The sequence below is a fragment of the Oxyura jamaicensis genome, chromosome 2 (genome assembly GCF_011077185.1).
Source record: "Oxyura jamaicensis isolate SHBP4307 breed ruddy duck chromosome 2, BPBGC_Ojam_1.0, whole genome shotgun sequence".
In the NCBI taxonomy this organism is placed as follows: domain Eukaryota; kingdom Metazoa; phylum Chordata; class Aves; order Anseriformes; family Anatidae; genus Oxyura; species Oxyura jamaicensis.
The window spans coordinates 25,062,014-25,084,305 of NC_048894.1; the positions used below are offsets into that span (position 1 = coordinate 25,062,014).

At 39.9% G+C, this 22,292-nt stretch overlaps 1 protein-coding gene across 5 annotated transcripts in view; it reads right to left on the reverse strand.

The window, feature by feature from the left end:
• CALCR (calcitonin receptor) overlaps positions 1-22,292 on the reverse strand; it is a 172,971-nt gene that overhangs the window by 9,922 nt on the left and 140,757 nt on the right. For 3 of the 5 annotated variants that reach the window (XM_035318719.1, XM_035318720.1, XM_035318718.1), the window contains 5 exons: positions 20,274-20,427; positions 15,018-15,078; positions 14,849-14,915; positions 12,414-12,632; positions 4,254-4,295 (listed from right to left, as the gene is read on the reverse strand). In XM_035318719.1, the coding sequence (XP_035174610.1) occupies positions 4,254-4,295; positions 12,414-12,632; positions 14,849-14,915; positions 15,018-15,078; positions 20,274-20,427 (543 nt within the window). Of the gene's footprint in view, positions 1-4,253; positions 4,296-10,591; positions 11,686-11,869; positions 12,253-12,413; positions 12,633-14,848; positions 14,916-15,017; positions 15,079-20,273; positions 20,428-22,292 lie in introns of those variants that run through there. The other 2 variants (XM_035318721.1, XM_035318722.1) reach the window with 2 other exon arrangements.

Consider the following 22,292-nt stretch of genomic DNA (forward strand, 5'->3'; position numbering starts at 1 on the left):
TTCGTTCTTACTGCCTGACCCTGATGAGCGTTTCTGATCAGCCACTCCATTGAGGAAAATCCTCCATGCAGTCTGCAGATTTTTTTTTTTTTTTTTTTTTCTCATTTTGGGCTCTGTCCTTTCCAGATGTGTCCCCTCAGTGATGCCTCACTGACAATCAAAAGTGGATATCCAGAAAAGGGCCTTTCACAAGGAAGAGGTGTTTTGTTTGTGTGTGTGTGTATGGACCACCATATATGTCAAAATGGCTTTTGGAGGTGACTAGGGGTTTGGTGACTATTGCTGTTATTCAGGATTTGTATTCAGACTGTGCATCATCAGTCTGTATAAGGACCACTGGCTGTTACTGCAGCTTCCTAACAGCAGCTCAATCAAAGCAGGAGTCCATAGAGTGCAGAGTGTCTCTGAGGTTGGATAACTGAATATCATGTATGAATATGGTTTATTTATTTAATCCAAATATATGTATTATGAATTCTAAATTAAATGTAATCCACTAGTTAAGAAACAAAAGAGACCCATGCATTTATTTTACACTTCTTCATTCCTGGAATGTGGCATTCAGTTCTGCCTAATGCTCTATAGGTTAATTTGTATGAGAGGTAAACTCCTTTGTACCCTGAAATCAGATTTTGAATTAATTGATATGCATGGTCTCCATGATGTTGGCAAGCAGATGCTCCAGTTATATTTATTATTGTGTAACTTGAACATTGTATTACTGGAGTTGTAAACGTGGATATGTTTTTCTATCATTGTGGTTTTGCCAACAGTACTTTGTAATTAGCTATGTGATTGCAAATATCTAAGAAACAAACAGCCTTTAAGATATGTTATGTTTTCTGATCATTTTCTTGTTACTTTTCTTCATTTTAGCACTGCTACAGCCTTTAATCTAGGCACAAATCCATATGTTTTCATTAGAGTTGGAGAATTACAGAGTAATTGACCTTTTACTCTAAAGCTATAAAATATAAGGCAAGTGTTTTTTGCAAAATCTGATCTGAAAAAGTTGAAGGTGACCCTGGGGGGAATGAAAGAGAAAGAAAGCAATGCTGAAGACCAGGATGTGGGGGTAACACATTGTTTGGAGGCAAGTGAGGACATACGGGAACACCGCCTGCACATAGCTCTGCAGCCATTCCTACAGGGAGACGATGTTTCAGAAATTGCCTGGCTGTTCCCTTGCTTCTTCATGCCAGTTCCTCCCTACCAGAGGGAACCAAAAGTCTTTCAGTACTTGCAGGGCACAGAGACTGGACTTTGACAGAAAGTGATGACAGTGAGGAAGGAGGAGAAAGGCAGTGGCAGCCTGCAGATTCTGGGGGCAGATATTTGGTATGGAAAAAGAGTTGTACATCTCCAACTTTGCTTAATTGGACCCATCTCTGAAATGAAAGTGCAACTGTCTGTAACATCATCTTTAAAGCTATCAATTCATTTTAGGTTTTGGTGTTGTTAACTACTCATGTTTTACTAATTCTTTATTATATCACCTGAGAAGCCATGCTACAGAATTTCAGCAGGACTCTCTTCATCATTTCTGCTGTTTCATTTCTCTGTACATTTATGCACTGAGCCAGCCAGAAGCAATGCATAGTGATGTCAACAAGAGATGGCAGAATTTAATAGTCACTGCCATCCCAAAGTTAGCAAACCAGCTGGTAGCACCTTATCAATAAGATAACTTGTTTCAAGTCATTATCAAAACATCACCATGGTCACATCATTTCTGGAAATTTGCTACTTGCTAATAACATACAGGGATAAACAAAAGCACAAATATCTCTTTATACTGAGTGTTAGCATCACAGATCTTGCTCTGTGTCTAATTCATCTGCTCTGGATTCAAAATTAACTTTTTAAAGGACTTTAAAGCTTTTCTAAGCTAATGTGGGAGCTTATTTCACTATAACTACATGCTCCTGGTGTAGTGAAAGAGCATTTTTCTGTTCAATATATTTTGGAAATGGCTTACTGTAGGAACTTAAGTCATAGAATCATAGAGTGCTTTTGACTGGAAGGGACTTTAAAGGTCATCTAATTGTTATGGGCAGGGATACATCCCACTACACCAGGTTGCTCAAAGTCTCATCCGACCTGGCCTTGAATACCTCCAAGGATGGGGCATCCACAACTTCTCTGGGCAACCTGTGTCATGGCCTCACCACCTTCAGAGTGAAGAATTTCTTCCCTATATCTAATCTAGATTACCCTCTTTTGGTTCAAAAAGAGTATCCCTACACTCCCTGACAGAGTCCCTCCCCAGCTTTCCTGTTAGGCCCCCCTTTAGGTACTGGCAGACCGCTGTAAGGTCTCCCTGGAGCCTTCTCTTCTCCAGGCTGACCAATTCCAGCTCCCTCACCCTGTCTTCACAGGAGAGGTGCTCCAGCCCTCTGATCAGCTCTGTGGCCCTCCTCTGGACTCGTTCTGATACTTCCATGTCTTTTTGTGCTGGGGGCCCCAGAGATTAATGCAGTGCTCCAGGTGGGGTCTCATAAGAGCAGAGGGGGAGAATCACCTCCTTTGTCCTGCTGGCCACATTTTTTTTAATGCAGCCCAGGATACGGTTGGCTTTCTGGGCTGCAAGCACACAGTGCTGGCGCATGTTGAGCTTCTCAACAACCAAGACCCCCAGGTCCTTCTACTCAGGGCTGCTCTCAATCCATTCTCCACCCAGCCTGTTTTTGTGCTTGGGATTGTCCCAGCCCAGGTGCAGGACCTTGCACTTGGCCTTCTTCAACTTCATGAGGTTCTCACAGTCCCACCTCTCAGGCCTGTCCATGTCCCTCTGGATGGCATCCCTTCCCTCCAGCACATTGACTGCACTACACAGCCTGGTGTCAGTCAGCAAACTTGCTGAGGGTGCACTCAATCCCACTGTCCATGTCACCAACAAAGATGTTAAACAGTGCTGGTCCTAATACTGAACCCTGAGGAACACCACTCATCACTGATCTCCACCTGGACATCGAGCCATTGACCACAACACTTCGAGTGCAACCATCCAGACAATTCCTTACTCACTGAGTGGTTCATCCATTAAATCCACATCTCTCCAATTTAGAGACAAGGATGTCACATGGAACTGTGTCAAATGCTTTGCACAAGCCTGGGCATATGATGTCAGTTGCTCTTCCCCTACCCACCAATGCTGTAAGCCCATCGTAGAAGGCCACCAGATTTGTCAGGCATGATCTGCCCTGGGTGAAGCCATGTTGGCTGTCACCAATCACCTCCTTATCTTCCATGTGCCTTAGCATAGTTTCCAGGAGGATCTGCTCCATGGTCTTGCTGGGCACAGAGGTGAGACTGACTGGCCTGTAGTTCCCTGGGTCTTCCTCTTTCTCTTTACAAAAATGGGGATTATATTTCTCCTCTTCCAGTCAGTGGGAATTTCACCAGACTGCTATGACTTCTCAGTTATGATGGACAGTGGCTTAGCAACTATATTTGCCACTTCTCTCAGGACCTGTGGATATATCTCATCATGTCTCATGGACCTGTGCACCTTCAGGTTTCTTAGCTGGTCTCAAATCTGATCTTCTCCTACAGTGGGCAAATGGCTATTGACATGTTTTAAACAACTGTTTTTACAGAAAACAACAAAAATGATGATGACAACAACAAAAAACACAACATAGTGAGGTGGACCTAAAACCACTTGTAAGTAAGTATATAAAACATTGATTCAGCTGGAGGAGAAGGGGAGACATCTTTGACTTACGCATTTTTATTTCTTAATCACAACTTGAGAAACACTGACCTTAAAAAGGTCAGTGCTAATCCTCAGAGGAGGGAAGGGAGTTGGCAGCCCTGCAGGCTCCTCTGCTCTGCAGTGCTATCGGAGACAGTACCTTTGTAATATTAAATATAGAATAGGAGGGGAAGTGCAGTGTTTTAATCCTTCACTTTGACCTCTACCTTGTGTGATATTGCAGATAGTAGGGGGAGAGTCCCGTATCTGTGCTGCATTTGGTGCCATTGGCTTTGTAATGGTAACTCTTGACTCAGAGACATGCAGGTCATACTCCACACAGAGCTTTGAAAAATGAAGTGCTGCTTGTATATGCAGACTGAAAAATGACTTTCTGTGCTTTCGAAGTTTGTACCTCTACATGCTTCATTTTGGTACCAATAAACATCAAAGTGATTATTTTCCAAGTTTTGTTCACTATGTTCAATTTCACATATTTCTGTGTGAAATATGTGTGACATTTCTGTGGGAAATACACTATCCATACTTCACTTACCTCACCATTGAAGAAGCAGAATATAGTTGCCACAAGTAAGCCCTAAAAGAAAAGAATTTAGAGATCAGAATATACATATATATACTTCTGCTTTGTTTGGAAGTTTGAACTTGAGGGATGAAATAAAAAATCTTTAATCTACTTCCTCTGCATTGTGGACATTTCGCCTAACCTGCTCTTAGTTAAGTTATTACATTTATTTTTGTCTTTTCTTATCAACAAATTTTACCATTTTCTTCGATATTATTGACATTTCTAGATGATCTATTCCAGCTATAAAGTTATTTTTGTACAAGAGGTCTGGAGAAGGTAAACTAAGTAATATGTAAGATAGACGTCTTGCTTACAATGGAGTAATCCCCTGATACTGGCTTTGCTGAAGAGAAGGCAGAGGAGTTGTCCTACATTCTGACACTCATCTGTGAGAGTGCAGTTACCCAGTTAAAAGACAAGGGAAACCCAGATGTGCCAGGAAGGCTTTAAATTGAAGTGTATGTTAGGATAAGTGGACTTTTATACTTGCAGCATTGGTATGGATGGAGAGGGTGTGAAAAGAGGTATTAGTGGTCAGAAAAAAGGGGAAAAAATAATAACAATAAAACCAACAACACAAAACCAGGTGAATTAGAAGGTAAGGGGGAGGAAAAAAAAAAAATAGAAAAAGAAAAAGAGAGATTGTAGATCCTAGCTTGGGCCTAAACTGTTTTAAATTAATTTAATTATTGCCATGGTCATTCAGGTATTTCATTACCTCTATAAGATTAAAAAAGGTTAAGCCAAGAACATTAGGTGAAGAAGTATAAAATAGGTAAGAGAGAAAATTATTGTGCATAGGGCCTGCCATTCAATATCATGCAATTACACTTAGTTTTCTAAGCAGCACTAGCTCATTATTAAAATAGCAATACATAGCAACACTGGGAGCCAAATGCCTTCATATTAGATTACTTAAAGCAGTTATTATAAACTAAACTTACAGCAGTTTGTGAAATTGAGGGAAAAAACTATCCAGTACAATAGCTTGTTTTCCCAGGGGCTGCTTTTAAGAGCTTTACAGCTGTATCTTTTTTATAAATCCTCATTTAACTGATTATCAGTTAAATTGTAGCTAACACTTTGTAAAATGTCTTGGACTCTCAAGTGAATATTATGGACCGCAAACTTAGGGTAAAATAAATGTTGTAACAAAATGCTTATATATCAGGAACACACAGAGGCTGCTTCAAAGAGGTGCTGATCACCTGAATTTCTGCAATTATTTTACTCTAATAAATTTTCTTTAGTATGTAATGTGCAATTTGACATGACTTCAAATGTAAAGACAGAGGAGGAGGAAGGATAGCTGGAGTGATAAAAGGAAAGAGTCTCTTCACTTTTTGGAAAAATGTTATATTAGGAAAACTCAAATCCCAGAACACAGTGTGTAAAGCCTAATAGTTTTTCCCTAATCTCTGGTTTGAGAAACACCACAAAGTCAGCCAAACCTTATGCCTCTAAAGCAGAATTTTGTCAGACCACAGATGCCGACATCCAAAATTTATGCAAGGGGAGCAAACCTTGCACTTTCCTGTAGTGATTATGCTCCTGCACTGTGTGCACTACATTAATTTGCATTGTCTTGTAAAACATCTGCTGTTCAACTGCAACGGTATATGGTCACATCAGGGGTTTCCCCATTCTGCTAGAATGTGTCTATATAAACAGCAGCCAGCCACAATGGGGAATGAGATGGATTTTAATGTCCTCTTGGATTAGAGAAGCAGAATGAGAGAAAGAAGCAAAGTAACTTTTCTACTTCTGTTCTTCAACAAAATTGTTGCCACTTTATTCAAAGAATTCTCCATCAAAACCCAAAACCCAAATAAATATTGTGAGGAACAGAAATGGACTGAGCACTATGCAGGGCTGGTAAGATAACCTTTCTTGAAGCTGGGTGAGGTTTCATGGCAGATGGGAGTCTAATGATTCTGAAGGAGAATAATGGATAACCTATATGGCATCTGCCCATTTACAGATAGCAAACTACGGGATCAGTCAGCTGTCTGTGCAAACACAGAAGTGATGTTCACACAACTGGTGAAAATTATTAACATGAGACCAAAAGAAAACATGCAGCAAAGATCTGGAAGATTAAAAGTGCAAGTAAACTGCTTGTTGCTTTTAGTTAAATACTAAAGTGGTACTGTGCCTTTCCAGAATTTTAAGCCATATCTCAAGACTGTAGGATGCTTAGCCTCACTAAGAGTCGCCACCTCACTGTGTTTTATGAAATACATATATCACAGCTACATCATGAAGCTCTGGCACTAACAGACTCTTCATGCCTACTCACTTCTGTCATGCCTTTATTCTAACATCCAACATGCTTTCCACTAGAGTCCAAAAATGCTGTTACATGAACAATTATTTCTATTTCTATTTATTTCTATTTCTATTTCTACTTAATTTCTTCTGATTTCTACATATATTTTTCTCATAGTTCAGAGTACCATGTATATCTTCACTTGCAAAGCTACAGAGATACCAGTAGCAGATATCAGCTTTATCTCCTCAGAGCTAGGAAGGCTTGGGATGCTGATAATTTTACAGAGGATATATTATAACCTTTAAGAGACTAGATGAAGGTTGATCATGCCATGTAGGGCCCACAGGTTATTTCTTCTATTTCTTTGACATATGTCTTCTGTATTCTCTCTATCCGCTGCTGTTTTTTGCTCAGGGTGCAATCCTTGCTAAGAGCAAGATCTCTAGGTCAATTACATCTCTCTGACACTGTTTGGGGTTGTTAAACTGACCTGTGACATACTGCCCGCTGACAGGAGGGTCCCAATGGTTGTAGGACTGAAAGCAGGGACAAGGACGACATTTATTTTGTGACTGAGGCCTTTAAAGACTGCTTCTGAAATTCTTTATTTTATTTCTGGAACCATGTGAAGATCAAATTAACATGTCTTTATAGTGAATCATGCCCAAGGGACTGCTCAGAATCAGCAGCTCTCAGATCTTCATGAACTCTATTGACCCCACAGTGAGTTTTTCCCCGTGTTTAAGCCCCAGTATTGGTCCAAGGACATTTTCTGTTTGACAGGTATTTGATTTCTATTTCACTTTCCTACATTTGCTGAGGTTAAAAATAAACAAAAAAATCCTTATGTGGATACTGTACATTTCTGGGGGTTACTGATACCTCATTTGTGTTTCTTCTAGATTATGTCTCAAAAAAAAAAAAAATAAAAAAATAAAAAAAAAATAAAGCATATATAAGTATGCTTATTTTGTTATTCCTGAGCTTCCATGACTTTAATCTCTGCTCTAATTACACACCCTGTAGGTTTTTGTGGGATAATATATTCATTATCAATAGTAGAAGATAAGGGCAGAGGTAAATGTACAGATGGCTATCATAGAAAAAAAAAAAACCACTTTCTGTTTCTCTGTGTGGGCTTTGGTCCATGTCCATCCACTCCTGGATCTGAATGGACAGAAAAAAAAAAAAAAAAAGAGAAAGAAAAAACAGTCAACAAAACAAAACAAAACATGGCCAAAGTGCTTCAGTGAAGTGTTTCCCATTCTCTCTCTCTCCCATTTCAGAAAAGAGCTTTGAGAAAAATAATGCTGTATTCTTCATAATTTTCATTCATAGCATATCCATCCATAGCATACCCATAGAGCACCTCTGAGGTAAATAAATGACTACATTAGGAATTGTTCATTTATGTTAGGCTAACAACAACAACAACAAAAAAGTAAAAAATGTTTGCAGTTTCTGTTGCTACTGAAGTAGGGAGATGAGAGCTGATGATGGAAGCTCACCTGTTGCAAAATGATGGAGACATCCCATCAGAAAAACCTCACACTTTGCTTCTCCTGTTCTCTACTGCAGTTTTCATTACTGTCATTTTAAGATTTTTCATATAAAAATGACACTTTATAACATCCAGCTTTCAAAAAAAAAGTCCCGAAGTTTTATTGGCTCAAAATCTTAGAAAATTTTGAAATTATTAATAATACAAAGGAAAAAAATAAAAAAAATATAAGAAGAAAAGGAAATAAAAGAAACACTTATGTTCTCAAAAGCATTACTATTTGCACAGGAGAGAATGTTTCTGTCTGGTTTGGCATTACACAGGATATTTATTTCCTTTTATATGGAGAAATAGATGAAATGAATTCCTTCTCAAATGGATTGAAATATCTTAATATTTTCAAGAGGTTACTTTTAAATGAGTTACTTTTGTCTTCCATAAAGGTGTAATCAAGATTATGATCTGGAACTAAATTTACAACTTCCAGGCAAGTGGGTATATATGTGGCTCAAACCCATGCCTGAAAAATGCAAAATAACTGTGATGCAAATGAGGCTAGACCTCCTGGCCTAGCAGGACAGGAGCTGCTGTCCTGAGGGTGCTGCTTGGAAGCTGCTGAGCAACACCTGAGGAGAAAGCAAGCTTTGATTATGCTCCATGTAATAGAAAAAAAATCTTTTATTTGTCAATAACAAGGCCATCATACTGAATAGCATTGTCATTTCTCATTAGAGACAGAATTGTATGTTTATGGCCATAGTCAGCAAGGTATTGAGAACATAAGTTCTCAATAAGAACATAAGTTCTCAAGAGCATAGCTAATCCCTGGAAGTGTTCAAGGCCAGGCTGGATGGGGCTTTGAGAAACCTCGTCTGGTGGGAGGTGTCCCTGCCCATGGCAGGGGGTTGGAACTCGGTGATTTTTAAGGTCCCTCCCAACCCAAACCATTCTGTGATTCTATGATTAAGCACTTGCATGTTGCTGATATTTGTGGGCTGTTTCTCTATCACATCAAGCAGAATTCTATTTCTAGGTCTTCTTTGGCCTAGTGACAGTGCCATGCTAGTTTCTACAAACCCAACTACAAGGCGCTGAGGAGAGGGTTCAGTAAGAGGGGATGGTTGGTGGAACGAGCCCGCAGGCATGAGTGTGTCAAATCCTGGGCTCATTGGAGAGCATTTGGCATGAGGGGGGCATACATGGGACTAACTGATACATCATCTTCCTACTGCTCCTTCTTTCTTGTGAGGTCTCTGTTATGGACCAACATTGGGAAAGGGAGAAAATGGGATGTGCTCACTGCTAACAGGCCTACCTGCAGGAGGTGAGCACCCCTGCCTCTTTGTATCTGGGACTCTCAAACCTGGTGGTCCTGCTCGGTGGTTCCTGGGGCTGAGGGAGACACCTGTGTGCAGTTACACACAGGGAACAGGGCTGCTGCTTCATCCCTTCACAGCAGGCACCCTGCTTGCCCAGGTGCTCCATTTCATCTTTGCTGGGCAGCATGATGGGACTTTTCTGGCTTTTGAGCAATGAATGTGTTCTCACATCAGAGGTGTGCAAGAAGCCAGCGCATGCCATACCGTAATGTTTTATACCCCAAGGAAGATTGCATCTTTCATATGCTTTCTGCATCATCTAACAGGCTTTTGAAAATCTGGTCCTCTAGGGAAAGTCTGCAACTCGCTGTTCTGGAGTGCAAATGTTTGCTTTGTGGTGCCTACTTTAGGAGCTCTGTTTAATTAGCTGCTGTGTGCACTTACATCTCGCCTCTCTGTGCATAATTTATTCTATGTAATGGCTGAAATATCTTTCTTTTGCCTGGTGTGATCTTCATTTCAGCACAGCCTGGAGGCTGAAGAGCCGATACTGGTGATGGTGAGGGGAGTTAATAATTGCTACTTTTGCAGCATCAACGAGGGGCTGGCTGGATGTGCTGTAAAAGTACACACATTTATATTTTCAGCACAACAGCCAGGTTTTGATTTTTATCACTTGTTATGCATCTACTCTACTGATCTGCTAAGAGGAATCTGGTCTGTGTAGTGAAAGATACACACTCTGAGCAAGGTAGGGTAGATATATAGCATTTGTGAATTGTTCATAGAGCAATATTAAAAAAAAAAAAAAAAAAAAAGAAAAGGCTGAAAATGACATTAATGATAATCCTGCAAAAAGGGCAGGACAATTCATGACCAGACAGGCTCCTGTTATTCAAAAAAGACTTCAGCAGAGGAAATCTAGCATGTAACACCTCAGTGTATTGTTTTTCAGCTAGGAAAAATGTTTGCTGAAAGAAATACTATCACACGGTTTCTTGTGGGAACAAATTCTCTCATTCTTCATCTTCAATTAACTGAATTGTTAAACAGAATGCAGTGCTAGCTTGCACCATTTCTATGTGCATTTAGATGTAGTTTATAAGCCAAACTATTGTGGTCACTTAAGGCAGTGATACACTGTTGAAAATTTGTCTCTCCGTTCTAGAAAAAGCATAAAATATCATCCTCTAGCCAGAGCAAAGATGGAGAATGTATTATATTTTCCACAAAATAAAATAAAATAAAATAAAATATAAATGCACACATGATGCCTGCTTGTGTATAACTGACATACCACTGGATGCAGACAGTAATGGCTGCTGCTAGTTTATGGAGAGACAGGCAGTAGTTTATGAGAGTGCAATAGCTAGCAGGGAAATATAATCATTACACAAGCTAATACAACACCTGCTAATTACATAATCAGTCCTAGAAGAAAATGAACACCAGAGGAGAGATTATATAGCTGGCTATCTTAAATATGCATGCAAGAAATGCCTGGGAAAGGAATAAGGAGGTTTATTTCAGAATACAATTAAAAATCCACTCTAAGTAGAAAAGGGAGCACCACTGTTAGCTGCAGTTGGCAGCCCAACTTCACACCTCTCCTGAAATGCCAAATATTACCTGCTTCTGGATGCACACTGATATTACCCTATGGAGCTTCCAGAGCTCTTCTGCAGGGTCAGGCCCTATGTCTAGACCAGCATGCCCCTGCCAAGGCTCTGCTTCATTGCCTTGGCTTTTCATGATAATTTTGCTTTTGTTGCTGGGTGCCTTTTAACCCAAGTTTGGTGACTTTGTATTGCAAAATGATCATCATTAGGATAATTAATTAATGTTTATTTTGTAGTTCTCTGACAATCTTGCAGGAGTTGGAAGATATTTTAAGAGTGAAATTATTATTGTTACACTCTATCTTATCTTAATGTGCTAAAAGAGTAAGCAACTTGTCACCAGAAAACTTTTTTGGAGATATTCTGTTGTAGCTGTTGAGATCCCTGAAGTGACAATGCAAAGTACAGTTAACAAAACAAGAAACAGACTCTCTTGCTGTTAATCAGAACTGTAAAATAAGATGGCATATGCTGCAAAAACAGACCTATCATTTCAACTATTCTGTGCATACAGCATCATGCACACCCACAGTTTTGAAGGGATAAAGGTGATATGCAGAAAATCTCAGATGACAGGATGCATAGATTTAGGTAGCATTTTTTATCACCTCTTTTAAGGAGAAAACACCACTGATTTTTTAGAGTTGTTTACTTACTACAACAGTAAAATAACTTCTTCATTTAGGTTCTGCATGAAAGGAAACAAGAAGTAAGTGTGATCACCCATGTTGTCCACTACTCACAAATGCGTTACAAATCTGTCTTTCCTGGTCAGTATAGGACTGGATGTTACCGAGAGTAAACCAGACAACTAACCGTTTGAAGTCATTTAGTTTTTTTTGTGGTTTTGTTGTTGTAGTTTTTTTTTTTTTTTAATAAAAACAAAAACAAGCCAGCCCTATTGAATGGTGACATATTTTCAAAGCATTTATGAATTCAAAATATCGGTGTTACATTTCAATTTAAACTATTTAATAATGTAATTTTAACTCCTGAATGAAGCTTCATTGTCTGCATCTTTTCTTCTGTGTATTGGCATTCCTTCTGCACAACAGTTTGCATACACAGCTAATTTTAATATTAACCTCACAATTTCAGCACTTCAGCAGAAACAGTGCTTTGAACATAAAAGTCCTCTGTGATCTCAGTTCTCTCTACTTTGTTCAGAAATAATGCCATTTCATAATTTTTTTTTTTCATTGTTCATTGTTTCCTCTATCTCCTGGTTCTTCTTTATACAGTGATGCTACTTGTGCTGAGGCAGATAATCCAGCAATGTGAAAGTGGTTAGAAAAGAAATGCAAAACCACAGTCACTCTCAGATTCAGTGCAAAACAACTGGCATCAGCAGCTTTGGCTAAATTAGCTTAACAGCAAGTACCTCACCACAGCTGAAGTTGCTATTATACAACATACCTGGTAATGCATTAATATATGCATGATGTAATCATATATTTCTCCAGCAAGTCGGTTTTCTGGTCTCCAGGGAATAATAACAAATTGAATTCCTAGTAAGGGCACCAGGATTAATGTGGCTCTGACAGCTTTCATATACATGTTGGACTCAGCACGGTGGGTGTCTCTTAGCTTTGTCACCAAAACTCGGACAATGTTGAGTAAAAAGAAAAAATTGACCTGTAAGGTAAAGCCATTAGAGGTGAAAGCATTCAATTAAACAGGCATTCAAATTGAAAATGCAGGACACATAAATGACTTTAAAATGCAACTTTCTAGCTTCATCATTGCTCATACTGGGCACCCTCTTGGAAGTCAGGCCTTGGAAAGTACCTGAATATCTTCAGAAAATAGATGTTGAGCTGCTCTACAAGCTTTCCTGAAGACCTGCCTGAATGGATGTTTAGGACAGGCAGGGTGTTTTAATGTTGATGTGGTTAAATTCAGGATTTATAAGAAACAAAACACCTCATATCTATGTCTCAAGGTTTAGTAGGGTGGATGAATTGTCCCAGAGAAACCGCTTCTCTCTTCTGACATGGGAAGTTGCCAAGGTATCTTGCTTTGGTGTGCACTGAAGATGTATACAGCCAGGTGAGACAGAATCCCCAGGGCATCCCTGGACATATGGAGTCTGCAGGGTCATGTACATTCTCTGAGGAATATGCTCTGGCTTATGTAGGCCATTACTTCAGGAATTGGTTCTTGAGAAAAAATCTAGGCTTATCCTTGCCTACACGGGATTGTAGGGATCCCACAGTACAATGCCCACAGGTAAAACTTAAAATGAGCTGGATCACAGAAGAAATGCCAAATAACTGAGAAAGTTTTGCCTGTGACCATTTTGGTCAGCTATTCTGAGTAGCTCAATATTTGATTTCCTGAGTTATTCCAGCTATGGATGCTTAGCACATGTACATCTGCTCTTGACCCTGGCTTCACAGCTCCTTGTGGGATGTGCTGAGAGCCTGTGAAGGAAGAGAAATGGCAGGCATGGGCCAGTAATGAGCCCAGTAAATATCACAGGTATCACAGACTTTTTCTCCAGTGTAACCAGTTCACTTTTTCCCGCTCTGTTACAGTATTATCAGGCACCTGTCCTTCTGAACATTAAGAAAGTTTTCTCCAAATGATTTTTTTTTAAAAATAAGTATCCTCTTATTGCATAACTAACATAAATATTTTAATAGCCCCAAATCCATAAATAAATGAGAAATCTCACTTGGATCTTTCAGAACAATAAACCATGAATCAGTAAGTCTCAGTAAAGCATTTCATAACTTCTCAGCTACTGAGAGACCTTTCAACTATTTTACATTTGTGCTCTACTGGAAAAGGGGAATAATGAATAACTTCTGAGGTCCCATTCAGCATTAAATCTAAACCTTATTCTCCATCTTCCTCTGGCTTCACTCACTCTGCTTAACCTTCAGTTTTAGAATTTCTTGAAGTAACTGTGTAAGGTGGAAAAAAAACTCTGCAAAGGTGAAATTCCTCAGCTCTTCTGAGTCAGGCTGTCACTATGATATCCTTGTGCCCAATCAAGCAGGACATTCTGTGAACACTGACATCTTCACAAGAAAAATAAAACTGGAAATGGCATAAGAACAAGCCAGAAATTATAATGCCTTATTTTTAAAACAGCTAAAGATTGTTCTTTTTCCATAAAAGCAATCCCTCCTCTCTTCTTTGTAGCTAAGATGTACATAGTTGGAGCTTGGTGACCACACAATCACAGAATCATAAAGGTTGGAAAAGACCTCTGAGATCATCTGGTCCAACCACCTGGGTGACACACTGAGGTGAGTTTGGGACTTGGGTTGAATAAAACCCTTTCTGCACCTTTCAGAAAGGTCAGTGTTGCAATGCCAACCATCACCTCTGGCACAGAACATGCTGTATGTGTACACGTTGCTGAGCTGCACCTTGAATCTCATCCTGTGTTGCTCCTGCTCAGACAGCCCACTTCAGTCCCTTTCCTGGCCCTACCATTGGACCATACCTGTACAGAAACCAGTAAAACTAGCAATGAATGACCAGCTTGCACTCCACTCAGCCTAGCAAAGGCAGATGTCTCATTGATGTCACCTAAATGCAGTACATTTGTCACAAAAAAAGTTACAATGGAGTCAAGTGACCACCCTGATTTTCAAAAGCAATTAATGGTTCAGTTTGCTTTAAAATCTGATTATTTTTTGGGATGTCTTTTTACAAGGCCTTATTTATGAAAAGTATTAAGAACCTGTCCTGAGTAGAGAAAATCACTAACTACTTTGACATTTTGACCAGAAATTAAAAAATAATAATAATAATAATAATAATAATAATAAATCTCTACACATTAGCAGCATTTCTAAAATAATTATTAAAATGTCAATTTCAAATAATATTCTTACCAATAAAGCTGCCATTACAGGTCCATGAACAATATAAAGCAAGTAAGTGTCAACACTCATCCAGCAGCTGGAAGGGAAATACACCATTAGAGTTTATTATTTACTCACATAAAATGTGTTACACAATGAAGTAACGGTAAATTCCTTCAAAATCAGATATGCTACTCACTTGTCATTGAAGTATTTGGCTCTTGCAACTGCATGAATAGATGCTGGCACTAAAGGGAACCCTGAAATCATTAAAGGCATAGGTCAGACTTGGTGTTTTTGGTTTGAATTTCATGTGTCACTCCCACTAACAGCATTTCTTGTCCATAAAACACATATATGTGAAATCCCAGCTTTTACAAAGAACTGTAATCCTATTACACTCAGAACCCTAGCATGGTGTGATGCTCCAGGCAGGCCAACAGAAGAAGCCAAGTCCACAGGCCATGCTCTCCTGGGGCTCCACAAAGCTCCTGTCAGGCTCCTGTGAGATGGAGGCAGAGATCATTTGGATCTCAGTGCAGAATTCCCTGAGGAAACCAGTGATACTTATTAAAACCATGTAAATCAGGATTGAGAAAGAGAGAAGCACATTAACTCACATGCAAGATTATGGAGCAATAAACAACACATGAGGAGCTGCTTTTGGAGGCCCATGGCCAGAGAAAATGTGTGGAGCCAGGACATTCATAGGAGTGGGGATTTGGTATATCTTCTGCAGATTCCCATCCCCTGTGCCATCAAACACATACCATGCAGGTTTATCTTAGCAAGGAAGGGAGCTGGGGATACTATAACTCCACATCACCAGCTTTATCTGTCCAGCTGGTGCCTCAGGGGAAGTCACTGTGCTGACAGGGAGCTGAAGAAACCAAGTTTGCACAAAGCCAAAGGTTTGGGAACACACTGTGCTTAATATACTGAACACCTCAAATCATAGACTCATAGAACTATAGAATCTCAGAACATCCTGAGTTGGAAGGGACCCACAAGCGTCATAGAGTCCAACTCCTGGCTCCACACAGTACCAGCCAAAACCCAAACCATATGTCTGAGAGCATTGTCCCAATGCTTCTTGAACTCTGTCAGGCTTGGCGCTGTGACCACAGCCCATGGGAACCTGTTCCAGTGCCTGACCATCCTCTTACTGAAGAACATTTTCCTAGCACCCATCCTGAACCTCCCATTGCAGCTTCATGCCATAAAATGCTTGTTTCCACCCTGACATTATAAGAGTGGCAATGTGGCCCACTCCTGTCCATCTTCCTTCAGCTTTCTTGTATGCAGTCTCCCTTTCCAATAGGCTAGAAACCCGGAACAGGGAAACCCATGCTAAACTACTGTCCCCATCTCGTATAATCCTACATATGCAGACAGCTGGAGTCATCTACTGTCTTGTTTGTCCTTTGCAGAGGGCTTTGTGGACACCTTTGGTGTTACTGCTGCCTGCTCCCTATAAACCATGCATGTTTGTTCCGACCAGTGGATATTCTGTAGTTACACGAAAAACATGCGAAGATGTCCTGCTGATACAGTGATTAGTCACAGAGGGAGGAACATGGCTCCTTGTTTCTTCAGGTGTTAGTGATTTCATAAGCACTTTTAGATGAGGCAGAGAATCCTTAGCCAAATTCTTACTGCAGAGCATAGGCTAGACAATGCTGGAGAGAGACTGAGGTCAAAAAGTGTATAAATAGGACACTCTGTGGTATCCAGGTATCTCTGTGCAACAACTTGTTGCTCTACTGCCAAAATAAGTTCTTACTGTAGTTGTACTTGAGAGGACAATGAAGCTGTGGGAGAACAAAGTGGATTGCCTTCTCTTTTTTATATATTGTATGAAAATGATTACTGGGCTGCTGGCTGCAGAATGACTTTTTAGAGTGATGATGCATGGTAGAAAAACAAAAAGCTCAGAACAAAAAGAAAGGATTTTCCAACCTCAGGGTGACCTTATGAGATTGACAGCTTAAGAAAATCCTTTTGCTTTGGAAATGAATAAAGTCTGAGCCAGTTTTGCTGAGGGACAACATAGACTGAAATGCATTTTTAAGGGGCAAATCTGTAATAGCAAATAGTCTTCATCTGAAAGCTCTGGCCTCGAGTATTGTGAGTAGAGTGCTCGATATGATACCATGGGACCTTCTTCTTCTGTTAAATGCATTAGCCTAGAATATTTGGCTCAACAAATTCACATGCAAATCTAAAGAGCATGACAGAAAGTTTTCATTAATCAGTTGCAGGGTAAGAAACTCTTGACCATCTATGGCTCAAATTTCCAGCTGCAGGCCAGCTCATACAGCTAGATGTTACTTTTCCCTTGTAAAGGGTCAGAAGGCAATGAACAATAAGAAGGGGAGCTCCAAGAAGGCCTGTTGGGTCTTGGTGGCCCAACATGTATCACTTTAGGGGTCCCACCTATATAATGAGCAGTGAGCAATGTAGAAAAGGTTCCACCCCAGATACCACAAGAAAAGGTATGACACACCTCTTGAGGTCATGCCAAGTCTTCTGTATAGAATAAATAAATAAATAAATAAAATCCAGCAATTATACTTAATTGTATTTACGGTTGAACTGACAATCTGTGTCAGCTCTGTCCAAATAAATGATTCCCTTTTCACTTTTATGTGGATGAAGCTGCCTGAAGCACCCAGAGTAGACTGTAGCTGGATGTAGCCACCTGATGCTGTTTTCTTGCTCTGCATAAGGGTGATTTCCTGACCTGCTGAAACGATAACAAATGAAAAGGACATTCCCAGCAGCAGCAGTTGCCAGAGAGGATGTCACCTGAAGGCATAATTCTTGAAATACATCTGTCCATGTCAGATTCCATTCAATCATCTGCAACCTTTTGTGGAAGTGTTTTATATTTGCTCAGATTTTTTTATAAAGCCATTTTACAAATGTCATTAGTGATTTTTCCAAATAAAATAATACAGATCTTCTTGCATAGGGATTAGTTACAACAATGAATAATGAGTATATTCATCTCATGTTGTACATTTACCTTGATCTTTTCAATTATAATTCAGAGCACAACCTGCTCTGGTTGCTCTGCATTGCCCTTTGGAGAAATGTATCTCTCTCCATTGATTAACGTAGCTAGATGCTTAAAGTTAGACCTAATGTGAGTACTGCTTCTGGAAACAGTGGAATTACACTGATTTATGCAAATTTAAGGGGTGGTCAGATAGCCCTAATTACATCATATTGCTAATAACGACTTCTACTTTAGTTACAAGGTGCTAATGATTACTTCTGTGGGGCAGTATCCATTTAGTTTCATTAATAAGGCTGCAGACTTCATAGTCAGAGTTGTGTCCTTTTTTATTAACCTTTTCTCTCTCAAGATATCATCATGCTATTCCCACAGCCACCACCCTATTTACTTTTAGGGCAGTGCTGCAGATACTGATAAGCATCTTATCAGTTATCTTCACTGAGTTACCCACCATGATGCTCTCAACAATATTTCAGCTAGCTCATAAAATTTAACGGCAGGCCATCTGGCCCAGTTGCATTGAATTGCACTGCCTAAAGTGAATGTCACTTAAAATACGTTAATGCCCATTTTTCTCCTGCATAATTTGATATAGAATGACAGTACTTCCAGAAGGCTTATGCTGCTAGACATGAAAATAGCAAAAGTTTTATCTGGAAGGAAGTGTTTAAAATTACACTTCAGGCAGGGCTTCCATTTCAAAAGTAGAGCACTACCAGACTTTGTATATTCAAATATTCTGAACTATGAAAACTTTCCAATAGCAGAGTTGCTTGCTCCACAAGGGCTCAGTTATTTGGATTGACAGAAAAAGTCCAGAAACCTTAACTCAATTTATGGTTCTTCAGGAAGGTTTTTAACAGCTGGTGATGTTCCATAGAATTTTCATTCCAAGAGTATGACAGCTCCCTCTCTTCTCAGAAAAGATGCCATTCTCAAAAAAAAATAAAATAAATTCTTACATGTTTGGATACTGTTCTCTGGCACTACACTCCATATAAACTAGAAAATTGTGCTTAATTTTCTAGGTATTTAATGCAGGTATCCAGGGAGTACTATGTCTTGTGCTATAAGAGGAAAATAAGTTACCAGTCTTTTAAATGAAAAATCCAAATAAAGGGGGAACAACTTTCTATTTTGCTGTTACCAACTATATAAGACCTGGTATTGGATGCCCAAGTAGACATGCTGATGGCAAGGTTTTAAAGTTCTTCAGAACATTCAGAACCAGGTCATTTTTCTCCCATCTAATTAATTCCTAATTTTCCTCTGTCTAGGCAGAAGGGCTGTTTTTTTATTTTCCTGCTGGAAATGAAACAATGTTGAACAGGCAAAACATTTACAAAGAGGATGGAAAATACAGAGTAAATTCTACATGCTTCAGTCTGGAATTGCAAGAGATAAGTGCCGGTGAGCATCCCTAAGTGCTGTGGGACAATGAACAAAGATCCATCACTGCTGCTTGGCCGCACCAGTGGGTTTTGAGATATGGGGCCTGGCTCACCAGAAATTGGAATGAGGCCAGAAATTCAGTTCCCAAACTGGGAAAAACCTATTAGTAATGATTTTCTTTCAACACCGATGTGTCTGGATTTACAATAGTGACTTAAATGTAAAAGAGATTGCACTCCACTCTAATATACTGGTTGTATTTATGTGGCCTTGTACCGGGCCAGGCAGACCAAAAGGTAGATACTTGTTGTTGATACTGACAGGTAGCAAGGCAAAACATGGTTTGCCTTTGTTGAAAGGCACATGGTTTCTTGGGCAGAATGCATGTGACTACATATAGTTTGCATAGTGCATCGGTTTGTAACCTCTCTCATAGAATATCATTGAGATTTGTTTAAATGATGACTGTATGGTTCTCTGAAATGCTTTAGACATCACTGTTTTTAGACAAAATAAAAGTAGGGACGTCATCTACTCCTGTGTGGGTAAATTTCATCTGTCAAAACATATCCAATATTGGATTCAGTTCCAGAGAAGTTCTGGTTCCTCTTTGTATGTACCTTGTTTTTTGCTCTGGGAGACACAGATACTGCTTTTCCTCTTTTTCATTCCAGAATACTTTTATCAGTAATGTTGCAGTTTAATATTTTTGCATGTAAAGTAACAAAACTAGACAGGTTTTGTTCAGACAAAAGATGTGCTTGAATAAAAATCTATTTCTCTCCCAAAGCTTTGCTTAACAAAACTTAAGTATTTCTTTCAGCAAATCCCAAGATGCAGCAAATAATGGATACTGACTCCTGCTGATTTTCATGCTTCTCTAGGCTGATCCAAATAAATGCACTCAAATTTAGGACCCAAGAACTTAACCCTAGGCTATGATCTACTAGGGTAAATAAAACAGTTCAGGTGTGTAAGTGCTAGAAGAATTCAAACATCTGAAAGAATTCACTAGCTTGCCATAAATCATGCCATACATACCCCAGCCCAAGAGGTAATACCAGTGCAAACGCTGCTCCTCAGCAAACACTGCCACCACAATTAATGTGTGAAGGTAAATCCCTTCGCAGAGCATCCAGAAGTAGTTGCAGCCCAGCATGTACTGGTGGAAGAATTGCAGCACTTTGCAGCTTACCTGTGAGACGAATGAGAAAATGTGACACGCCTGACCAGCATTTTGGATCTAAGAAGGCAACAATAAATGTTAATGATAACATTTGAAACTTAAGAATGCTAACATAGGAAACCAAAGTGAAACAAAAATTCCCAGATCTTGTTGGGTTTGTTCAGCATCTCAGTGACAGGGATTTTAAACTTTTGTAAATGAGATGAATGGAACAAACAACCTTCACAGAATTGTAAAAAATGTAACAGCACTCCAAAAACTATGTAAAAAAACAAATAAACAAAAAAACTCCAAAAGCTGTCTGATGATTTCAAGAAGTGAAACAGGCAACTTGATCTAGAAGGACATGAAAAAACAGTAACTTGGAGCTCCAGTTTGGATTACTTCTGTCGTTTTTAATCAAACTTTTCTAAGGCTTGCACAGCTCTCCCAGTCGCTCACTCTTTAGGTGACACCCAGCTCTGAACTCACTAATTGGGGAAGGGTAAGTGCCGTGAGCAGCAGAGGTATTTTAGGTAGGGTCCGCAGGATACTGGCCTGGCCTCTTTGTGATAATATAGCTTTACTTTATTTTGTCCAAATAATGAAAATATACATGGAGCTAAATGGAGCCAGTGAAGCTGGCAAGTGGTTCCCACTTGTGGTTCAGATAAGCTTGCGGACATACAGTGAGAGACTGTGGCTTTGAGTTGCTGGTGGAGAGAAACATGCCGTGTCCATTCACTAGCTGGTAAGGGACAACACCATTCCTCTTCTGAAAGGATCTGATGTCCATCCACTTCCACAGTGTCCCCAGCAACCAGGTGGCCCAGGAGGAGCAGGAGGGTGATGCTGTGCCCGCAGAGAGCTCCTCAGGGACCAGCAGCAGCTACGCAGAAATCTGAGGTCACTTAAGTGATGGCAAGGTGTCAGTTGTGATCTGTGGCCACAGGAAAATGTTCCTTCCCCTTCACTTCTGCAGATTTTCCCAAGCTAATTACCTGGATTGGAAGCAAAGTTTTTAGGACTGACTTGTCTCTTTGAAGTGACATTTTGCCATTCAGCAAGGAGAGGACTGTGCACTCTGTGTCTGTCTGAGGGACTCAGGGTGCTCCTCTGGACCAGAAAAGTGTGTTTGAGAGCCATAAGATGCACCATCTTATGAAAATGAAAAACATTCATGAACCAATTGCCAGAACATGGGCCTTTAGTTCTGTAGTTCTGTTTCAATTTTACAGTTCAGTTTGGTGCCTGTGAAAATACATTTCATTTCAAAATTTCATTTTTTTCTGCTCATCACACAGGGCAAAGCAGTCTTTTTTTTTTTTTTTTTTTTTTTTTTTTTTCCCCCACACTGTGTCAGAACAGTTCCTATAGAGTATGCTGAAAGAGGGTTGTACAGTGATCTAAGAAGGTTAAAAAAAAAAAAAAAAAGATGAAGAAGGATTTCCTCTTTTCTGATGGCAAATGTGTCCATTAAGGTTCTTCAATCATGCTTGGACTGTTTTTCACATGTCTGGGTCAATATTTCTTGCCTGGTTCCCTTGCATGGGCATGATGCAGCCCTTCAGCTGGCCTCTGGCCTCCCTCCATTTCCCACATCGATCACCAGTCCTTGCAAGGACTGCCCTGCCTGGCAGGCGCTTCCCAAAGCCTGGCCATGCTCAGGTAGCCCTCTCCATGACATAAGCCAGCTCTATCAGTCTGCAAAAAAATAGTGAACTTTCTGAGCAATGACAACTGTTCCCCAGACAGGTCCGGTAAGATTGGCTGTGTCTCTCAGGTTCATCCAGGGCTGGTCCCCTGTGGGCTTCTCCTTGGAGGAGCTGCTCTGAACACTTCTTTCCTGTGCCCTCCACATGAACTATCACTTGTGGCTTTAAAAATAAAATGAA